Below are 10,564 nucleotides of genomic sequence, written 5' to 3'. Positions count from 1 at the left end.
ACCCAGAGAAAGAGTGAGAGAAAGAACTAACCACACATAACAGATGTTGCTTAATATACTATTGGAAAGTGCTCAGATGAAGTTGTGATAGGATGGTATAAGGACCTATCTAAAACAGAACACACCTCTGGTTCTGTGATCTCTTCCTCCATACTGCCAAAAGTTGGCCAGAAATAGTAGCAAAGTGTCTAGATTAGAAAAAAAATTATGCTTTTCTGAAACTTGAGTTAGCTAAAGTGACTTGAAACATCACTCAGCAGCTTGTGTAGACACGGATTTAACACTTTGAAGATCACGTTGCAACCACAGGGGGAGCCCGTGATCTGGTGACACTGTTTTAAAGGTGTTAAAACTCAAATATCTCAGTTTATTCCTTTCGCAGGTGGAAGCATATCAAGTAGCCATTACTCCCCTGATCTTGTATTGTATATGCACAAAGTACAAATACAATTAAGAGAACTTCCATAGTAAAAAAAAAATACCTTGTGTTAACTCTATTGTTTTTGACATACCCAAATATAACCAGAGAGACAGAGAAACGCGGATGGAAAAATCAAATAATACTGTTCCTTTGATGTAGCCTTTAGCTGTGCTCAAATAAATCTCCTCTCATATTATGTCTCATTAATACTGATAAATTAGCTCCGGAAACTTTGTTTCCCTCTGTGAAGTAGGCAGAGCTTTGACATGATTAGACAGTTTTACAGAAATTACAGCTGAGCCTCGGGGGTGGGGGGACGGACAGCGTGGAATGAGGAGAAAAAATAGCCCGTGGGAGGGAAGCTGAAGAAGAAGATGGAGAGGAGGGAAGTCATGTGGGGGCTGGGGGGAGTAGGAGTCGGGGAAGGCATAGACAGAAGGAGACAGGCTATGGAAAGGGGCCTGGCCTGGGAGACAAGGTCACCCAGAGTAGAGAGATGGAAGCGGGAGCAGAGCAAAGAGAGAGGCAGGAATGGGGGCGAGGAGCAGGGGGAAGAGGGCAAAGCAGTGGAGACGGGAGGAGGAGCATCACTGTCAAGCGGGAGGAAGGAGCCGGCAGGGACGGAACAGCCCGGGGCAGAGCAGGCGGAGAAGTGGCCGCTTCCAGGCAATAGTCGCGGCGCGGGCTGTTTCAGCGTTCGAAGGGGAAGCGAATTGGCCAATGAGAAGCGGCGCAGCCACTGCCCGGGCCCCACGCCTCGGCAGCAGCTCTTGCCGCCGCCAGGCTCCTCCTTTTCCAGTGGCCACCGCGAGGGGCGGCAGGGAGCGCCGCAGCGCCGCCTGCCGGGTAGTCCCCAGCGCCGGACTCCTCCCCCCGCCGCCGGCTGCCCTCGCGTCGTCGTGTCCTGTGGAGGCGGAGAGCCGGGGCTGGAGGCTCCTCAGTGTGCGGCGAGGCGAGTGCAGCACGCACAGGGCTCCTGCTGCGGCCGCCGCTCCCACCCTCCGGTGCCCCGGGAAGGCCGGGATCGCGCCCCTTCCGTCCCGCCGCTGGAGCTGGCTGCTGTTCCGCCCCTCCAGCCTCTCGCCGGGGCGCGCTGAGCGGCGGGCAGCCGGGAAGCGGCTCAGGCAGCACCGTGCTGGCTCGGAGGAGCAGGAGCTGCCCCGGGCGCCCCGCACCGGCTGCTGGCGGGAGGATCTGGAGCCAGAGGAGACCGGCGAGGGGGAACTCGGCTCCCCGCCGGAGGAGCTGCGCGGCAGGGGCGGCGGACCCTGAAGGGGCAGGGCACCCCGTACCCAGGCCGGGCGCTGAGCCCCTCGCACCCCCAGCCCAGTGGCTCTGATCCCCGCTCCGCAGAGCTCTCCTTCGCCGGTGCCAGGCGGATGCCGCCGCAGCAGGAGGGGGAGGCGGGCTACATCAGCAAGCCGCTGGCTGGCGGCTGCGAGGTGCCCCCGGTGCCCCCGCGCAGGGTCCGCAGCAGCCGGGCGGCGGCGCTGGGAGCGGCCCTAGGCAGCAGATGCCGGACCGGGGCGGGAGCCGAGCCGCGCCGCAGCCTCAAGTGTGTCCTGGTGGGGGACGGGGCTGTGGGCAAGACCAGCCTGGTGGTGAGTTACACCACGAATGGGTACCCCACGGAGTACATCCCCACCGCCTTCGACAACTTCTCCGGTAAGGGGCCGCCGCAGGGGGAGGGAGGTGGGTGGAAGGGACGAAATCCCTCGGGGACAGTCCCCCAACACTGGCGACCTGCTTGGGGATCTGCCATCCATCCACCTCCCGGAGACGAACTGTCAGGGGAAGGGGGAGTACCCCCATGCCCCGCTCCCACCCCCCGCTAGAGGGAGCTGCATGGATTTCCCTCTTCGGGGAGAAGTGAAATGGCTTGGCACTGGTGAAAGAGTGAATTCCCCCCTGTGGGTGGGGAGGGAGCTCCCATGGGGCAGGCGAAAGGCCCACCCCCCAACGCTCGGGGGCAAACATCATTACCGCCCATCGCCCCTTCTTCCCAGTGATGAACGCGTGTTGGCCCATATTGTTAGCATGTAGCTTTCCTAGCTCTGTGCTTGTGCGGTGCCCATATTTTACAGCTGTGTTCAGCCAGGCGCCCGGATAAGACTTTGCTTCTTCTTTTTTTTTAAAGGATTGAACTTTAGATCATGTTGGAAATATCGGTGTGTCACAACCCTGCCTCCTTTAGTTGGGTTCTGGGGGCGCGAGGACGGAGGGAGTAAATCCTTCATCTCCTCCCCTCTGTTTGTTCAGAACTGTGTTGGAAGGTGGCTGCAGAGATGGATGGGGCTCTTGAAACTGCCTCCTGAATTCTTTCAGTTATATATCTTTGTCACTCTTTGAAAGTTTTAATAAGACTGTAGGGCCACATGAGGGTATTAAATGCATGGCTCCCTAGTCTCTCTACGCTTAAGTGGTGTGAGGTCAGCTGTGCCGGAGACTTTCAGTTTTCTGGCACAAATCTGGGTGTAGAGCTTCAGTACTCGGTTTTTTAGTTTTTATGGAGCTGATCCAAACGGTCCCTTTCTGGGTGTACTTTATGTATGATTAGCAGCTAGCATTCTAGCTTTAAAGGTAATGTAATCATTCTAAATGCTGGAAGATTGATTGGATGGCATGACTTCTCTGTATTATTGAAAATCAATACTGTGAAGCCTAGCGACCAAATAATAAATGAAACCTACAATATGGCTAAAAGCATTTTATATTCAAATCGCTAGAAAGAAATAATGAGGCTGGTCTCTCTTATAAAAGATACCACCATAGTCAGTGTTTGCACATGGTTACACATCAAGCTAGCTTGTTTTAATGACAAATTCTGTAGTCAAAATTTCCAGTAGTGCAGGAAGACGAGCTTCCCAAGGGAAAACACAAATATTTGCATTGTCTTCCCAGTGATTTAAAAAACTGGGAAGGTTTTTTTGGACCCAGACCTCTGAAAATACAAACGTGACAAGAAGACAAATCCTCTGTAACAAGAGAAGTAACCTAATTGTTCGGATCACTCTCTTTTTGTGTCATCAAAGAGTTTTAGTTCAGTGATTTGCTACTTCATCAGCTGCAGTGAAATGAATTGGAAAGCCCTGAAGGGTTTGTATGTGCCTAAATGTTAGTGACAGACTTGGTTCCAGTTCTTCAAGTCATTAAATTAATTGAAGGGAAAACAAATGTTGAGGGAAGGCATGATTCTTTTCTTTTTTTTTAAGTGAAAAATGTGTAACGTTGAACTCATTACACATTTTTTCTCTCCTAAGCTGTTGTGTCTGTTGATGGCAGACCCGTGAGACTTCAGCTTTGTGACACGGCTGGTCAGGTCAGTGAAGCTTCTTATTTCATTTAAGTGATGGGGGGAAGGGAGAAGTGTCACACAAAATAGTCCTCCTAAAGACTTTATGGATTTAAAAGGATACCCATTGTTTGATCATTTTATTAAATGGCCATCAGAGTAAGTAATTCTTAACCTACTGTATAAGGTTGGTTTAGGAGTGTCATGTTGTTGGTTCAGACTGCTTCCCTGCTAACTTCACTGTCAGGTTGAATTCCCAGGGACTGTAAGTTCTCACTCAGACTTGTTGCCACTGACTTAATTTTATTTTTTTAATTATCTATAAGTTTAAAAGTGCTGCTGCTGGAGGAATGGAGGGGGGATTCTGTATGTTTTGAGCACAGATAGGAAGGCAAGTGAAGGGTGTGGACAACTATTTTTATTGAGGTGTCTGGAAATTAAAAAGAACGCTGTTGAATGTCCATTTCATGAGTAGTTTTGTACCATGATCACATTTGTCAACTCTTACTAAGATGAGATAAATGAGCTTCATTCTAAACTCAGTGCTTCCATTATTAAGACACTCCCTAAATTTTTAGGGGAAGGGCTAAAGCCACCCAAAGCCCCCAGTTTTCCACACCCATATGAAAACTCACATTCCTTACATAAGCATCTGGAATATGCATCCAGCCAAATAATGCAATACCATCTGAGGGAGCCAAGCATTAGCGAAAGCAGTATGAGGAGAGTATGATGGCATCAGTAGACAAACCCCATTATCCTAATGAGCAGTGTTGTAATTGGGCATTATAACAAAGATGTGAACTCCATGGGCTCGGTTCAGTACTGGCTTATACCTTATGCAATGCCAGCACTGCATTTTCCCTATACTTTTTGCAGTTCTAACCCAGGTTAAAAGAGTACAGAGAAACCCCCTTTGAACAATAATATGAGATAGGCCACTAGGGTTGTCCCATAATGTAATACCCTGATGGAGGGCAAGGGGGCATGGCAACATGCTGTCAGCTTCAGCTGAGATGTGAATTCAGAAGTAGAGTGTACCAGATGTAATTGTAACCATATCCTTGGTGATGGGGGCCCCACGGAGTGGCAAAAGCATTGGTTTCCGGAAGATTTAAAAAGTCCAGTCACTTTTTGCTTTGGTTACTGCTATTGGTTCAGGAGTGTAAAAACTCCTTAGTGAAATAACCAGTGAAACCACTCTCTGGTGTTTGCCGTTAAAAGGAAAGGGTTCGGTGAAACCAGTAAAATGAAGAAAATCATTCTGAATATAAAGAAAAGGAGTACTTGTGGCACCTTAGAGACTAACAAATTTATTTGAGCATAAGCTTTCGTGAGCTACAGCTCACTTCATCGGATGCATTCAGTGGAAAATACAGTGGGGAGATTTATATACACAGAGAACATGAAACAATGGGTGTTACCATACACACTGTAAGGAGAGTGATCACTTTAGGTGAGCTATTACGGGGGGAGGAGGGGAGGGGAGAACCTTTTGTAGTGATAATAAAGGTGGGCCATTTCCAGCAGTATAGGATGCTTAATCAAATAAAATCTTGGTTGTGTGTGTGAGGCAGCTTCAAAATGGGATTAGCATTTAAATAGGTAAAAACATACAGAAACATTGAGGATTTGGTGTCGTGAGCCCAAAGGTGCAGCTGTGCAGTCCCTGGATCTAGCAGTGAGACAAAGAATGTCTGCAGACTGTACTTGTATAAATGACCATGTATCATCTTTACAGAAATCTCCAGTAACATCTGTTTTTGGCTTTTGAAACCATTGAATCCTGCAAAATTTCATAATGCCTTGCAATAACATGGGGAGATGTCTTTTTTAATTGGCCTCTTTGCTGCACAGGACAGAACACTTTGTAAAGACAGGGTTCCTTTTAAGCCAAATGGTGACAATCCTGCATTGCTGTTTTGCTGCCTGAGAGGCTTAATCTGAGAATCAAGAGAACTAATGAAGCCTGCTTTCTTGACTCTTGTTTTATAATCTGTTGTCAACCTTTGCATGACAACTGAAATAAATTTATTCAAGTGGAATGGGAATTCTGAGGTTTTAAACAACTGCATATCCTAGACTCTTCAGAAGCTTCCAAGTAAAATCTTAAATCCTGACAAATTAACATGTAACTTGCAATTCAGCAGTAAAATATTGTTCTTAGAGAGGCATTGTTGACTTTATTTGCTCTTTGCTCTTCTTAATTTAAAACCCCGTGAGAGCATGGTGAATTTTAATTAAAATGTCATCATGGCTGAACCAAATCCTACCTGTTTAGGCTGTTAGTGTTACTGTGCTTTTATCCTGCTGTCAGCATAAAATCAGGCTATGCATAGTTAACCCTTGCCTCATTTTGCATTCTTCTTACAGTTCTTTGAGCTGCTGCGATAAGTGAGAATGCCACGATGGCCAAGTCTTCTATTACCTTTTAGGTGTCATCTACATCCATGGTTTTCCACCTTTTTTCATTTGTGGACCCCTAAAAAATGTTGAATGGAGGTGCAGACAGACCCCTTTGGAAATCTTAGACCTAGATCCATGGACCCACAGGTTGAAAACCACTGATCTATATTATGTTAGTTGATTCCTCAAGATGAAAATCAGAGCCTTGCATTCTAGATCTTTATTTTAAAGGCAAAAAAGACAGAAAGGAAAAAAAATATCTAACCCTGCCGGTTTGGAGGTGGTTGATGTGATGTAGAGGGGAGTGAGAAGTAAAGAGGGGCTTTATATTATGCCATTGGCAAGTTAAGCCTTTATATTGTAATTCATTAAGTGTGATGGTAATAAGAAATATGAATACAAAATAGTAGGGAGCTCATCTTTTATTTTAATTTCCTGTAGGATGCTATTGAACCTTCATTTATTTAAAATTATTCTTGCGTGGGAACACTTGCAGCTGCGTTGTCTCTGTGCTCTTGTCTGTATCTCAACATATGGATAGTGTGGTCAGCATTGCGGGTGTGTGTGCATTTTAAATCTGAGCTGATCCATGATTAATCTCTGTTAAAGGTGAATTTACACCCTCCCTCTAACCCCCTATTTAAGGTCTACCTTAGCCTGCACTCCACCTCTACAGTCTGGCTCTTCTGTTGAGATAGGGCAGAAGGCCATAAATACAAACACTAAAGTAAGGCTTAAAGCATTCAAAAGAAATCAGCAGTGTTAGATTTCAGAGTAGCAGCCGTGTTAGTCTGTGTCCGCAAAAAGAAAAGGAGTACTTGTGGCACCTTAGAGACTAACCAATTTATTTGAGCATAAGCTTTCATGAGCTTATGAATCTTAAATACCTTAAGAAGATATTGTTTGGCCCTGTGCCCATTGGAGTCGATGGCAAAATTTCAGATGACTTCCATGTTGCAGGATGAAGCTGAAATTTGGCATATTTATGGCTTTTACTATGAAAAAACCATGTTCTGTTGTACGCAAGTTACATTTGTGCCTGTGTGAGAAGAACAGTTAAACATGATCCTTTCCTTTATACATTCAGTAGTTCAAATCTCTATAATGGGAAGTATTTAGGAACTGGTAAGGGTGGTACCTTTATAATTTTTAATGCTATTTTTATTCAGCAGTAATGTTGCTTTGCTTTGCGCAGGATGAATTTGACAAGCTTAGACCGCTGTGCTACACCAACACAGACATCTTCTTGCTGTGCTTCAGTGTTGTGAGCCCTTCGTCCTTCCAGAACGTGAGTGAAAAGTGGGTTCCTGAAATCCGATGTCACTGCCCCAAAGCTCCTATTATTCTGGTTGGGACACAGTCGGACCTCCGAGAGGATGTCAAAGTTCTCATTGAGCTGGACAAATGCAAAGAAAAGCCTGTTGCAGAAGAGGCCGCAAAGCTCTGTGCTGAGGAAATAAAAGCAGCATCTTACATTGAGTGCTCAGCTTTGACTCAGAAAAATCTCAAAGAGGTCTTTGACGCGGCCATTGTCGCTGGCATTCAGTACTCAGATACCCAGCACCAACCAAAGAAATCCAAGTGCAGGACTCCAGACAAAATGAAAAATCTCTCCAAATCTTGGTGGAAAAAGTACTGTTGTTTTGTATAGTATTTGCGAGGACCTAAATGTTGCTCTAGTGAAATCAAATAGAAGCTATATTAGCTTAAATCTCACTCTGTATTCTCCAGGTGTGTAGCATAGATCCATAAGTGTGTTTATGTTGCTATTAGAAATCTCAATTTCCCCTTCTCTTTTGAGGGAGATGGAAGAACACATAGGTAGGCAGTTCCTGTTAAATCAGGTTAAGGAGTTTCAGCATTCACCTGTCTGATGTCAGAGTTTCCGGACTAGTCTCGCGTCAAGGAACACATTTGTGAAGTTAGAAATTGTACAAAGGGTTTGACTTTCTGTATCTTGTATTTGACAAGCTTAGACCGCTGTGCTATACAATGTATATAAAAGAGGGAGGAACAAAACTGAAGCCTTTGTGGTTAGGGCTATTTAGAAGAAACACAGGACTATGGAAATATAGAGCTCTATATAGATGGACAATTTTTAAAAACTAACACTGTGCCTCCAAAATGACATTTTAGCTTTAAAAACTTACTCCCTCTTTCCCCCCATCTCCTTCCCTCAACCACTTTGGGGTGTGTGTGTGTGTGTGGACTTTAACAATGTGAAACAAGAGGTGGAGTCTTCCCCCAAATGCTGCTGCTTGAAAGGTCATGCATATACCTCCAACACATTGTTAGACTGCCTAACATGTTAAGTAACTGATGTAATTACATCTTATTTGTAGCCTCCTGACTTGGAAATCCTTTCTTCTCCTCTTTCTCTCTCTTTTACATGCAGTAATGTGCACGTCCTGTGAACATTACAAAGTCCTACTTTGTTACATTTTGAATAGTCGTGGGTGCCTTTGTATTTATACAGACACCATGACAGTTCATTTAGATCAACTGATGAAAGAATGTAAATGCTGTTTTTTAAAAGGGATGCAACAAATGTCCATATAACACCACACAAAATGTGTCTGTTTTAAGTCTACAAATATGAACTTCAGAATGTTCCTCGCTGAGAGATTTTCATGCTGCCAGTTAAATGAAAGGCCTATAAAAAAGGCAGATTACGTGCCATAACCGAACAGCAGAAAAGTGATACTGCTGTGACCTGTTTCTGATACTGTTTTGAACAAAGTTCTTATTTGTTTCCAAAGGAAGCAGTTGTTGGTCGGTTAAACTTGTTTTAGATGATAGTTGCAAAATTGTGTTGAAACAAGCAGTGAAATTTAACTAATTCTTTCACAGATACCTTCAACAAATTAAAGTGAAGTGTGTTTAAAATGTCATTTAGTGGTTTGCCTATTGCAGCATCAAATATGACACAATTCCTGGTCTAACAAAACCTGCTGAATTCCAGTCTGCTTTGTTTGAGGGTATCAGTGGGTTAATTTGACTATTTGCAAGATGTGGTTAACTCCAAGGCCGGTGTCTGCACAGTGAGTGAAAAGCCTTAGTTTATATTGTCTCTTTTTTATGGCCCCAGCTTGCTTTGTTCTATATACTCCAAGATCAGTTATGTTCTGGCTTTATTTTTTCTTTGGCAGCAGCCTGAAAGTGAGCCTTTGTTCAGAGTCTTCAATTAAACTGGAATTTTAACTGTTCACAATTTTTCTCATCATAACAAAATGGATATCTGATTATAAGAAAATTATGGAAGTCATTTGAATTGATAAAGTTGGCCACAATTTTCCTCCTGGCCTACTTAAAGAAAATGACATTATGTAAATGCATTCTGGGATATATTGGCTTAAGTGCCATAAGCAAAATTTCCCTCTGTTAAAGCAAAATAAATGCATAACATTCCATAGCTGAACTTAAAAAATGCAATAGAAACCTTTTACTGAAGTCCATGAGATCTATTCAATAAAAATATGTTGGCTTCTGCATTGGGGCAGCCTGGAAAATTCTATAACTCAAAATTGGGAGGATGTATTTTAACTTAGTTGCATGTGGTCCATACTGTTTAATGGATGTGAAATTAACAGCTGAGTCTTGATATTCCTCAGTGTAATGCTCTGACATGATTTCAAATATATGGAGTCATACTGACCATTTGAAGATGATGAAGCTAGATTTTTCTTGTGTATTTTGCTTCTCTGTAAAATGGACACAATTGATTTAAAATGTGGATTTTGGAAGAGGAGGTGAAAGTGAACAGCACCCATTGCAAAAATAACTGAATTTATTCCATAAGATTTTGATGCTCTGTATTGTACCATACCAGAAGCAGACAGTTATATTTTTATAAGTAGCCTGTTTCATAGCGTCTGGAGTAGCATAACCTTTAAATGTAGCCAGCTGTGACTGTTTCTGAAAATGTGATGTATATAAGACTTGTTATAGCCCTTTACTAGGTATATGTGTAATAAAGTCTAATAATTTCATGGATACTGCTATACATGGGGCTACACAGGGTCTAGATTTAGAAATGTTACTTTTAAAATCACCAGTATTTTACAAGTGCAAGAGAGGGGAGATATCTCCATGTAGTCTATAATCTCATGTGCCTTATGAAATTCTCTTCTGTTTTCTAAGTGTAGGCTATACGGCAAAAAATGTTTCATGTGAGAATGATATAAATGAGGTATTTGAAAATAAATTCTGATCAGTGTAATCGTCTGCCTGTTTTACCAACAGTTTTATGCTGAAAGCCTCTCTACTTTATCGCATTATGTCTTACATAACATTCCGCCAGTACTAGGCTACTTTAATGTCCTGAGGGACATACTTCTTAGACTAATGTCAAGTACATTGCTGGTGCTTAACAAATAATAAGCAAGATTTTTTTAAAAATTAATTGAATTTAGAGATGCGGCTGAGCAAGAACAGTGGATCCCTAC

General features: G+C 43.7%; 1 protein-coding gene across 1 annotated transcript; it reads left to right on the top strand.

Annotated features, from left to right (window-relative positions):
- The first annotated feature begins 1,310 nt into the window (after positions 1-1,310).
- Positions 1,311-10,355, top strand: RHOU (ras homolog family member U). The gene is made up of 3 exons (XM_073338061.1): positions 1,311-2,086; positions 3,682-3,740; positions 7,315-10,355. Exons 1-3 carry the CDS (start codon positions 1,801-1,803, stop codon positions 7,768-7,770), a joined length of 801 nt encoding a protein of 266 aa, XP_073194162.1. The 5' UTR covers positions 1,311-1,800; the 3' UTR covers positions 7,771-10,355.
- The last annotated feature ends 209 nt before the right edge of the window (positions 10,356-10,564 follow it).

The sequence above is a fragment of the Lepidochelys kempii genome, chromosome 3 (genome assembly GCF_965140265.1).
Source record: "Lepidochelys kempii isolate rLepKem1 chromosome 3, rLepKem1.hap2, whole genome shotgun sequence".
Classification (NCBI taxonomy): domain Eukaryota; kingdom Metazoa; phylum Chordata; order Testudines; family Cheloniidae; genus Lepidochelys; species Lepidochelys kempii.
Note: the sequence above shows the minus strand (reverse complement) of the source record. Positions and strands in the feature narration are given on the sequence as shown.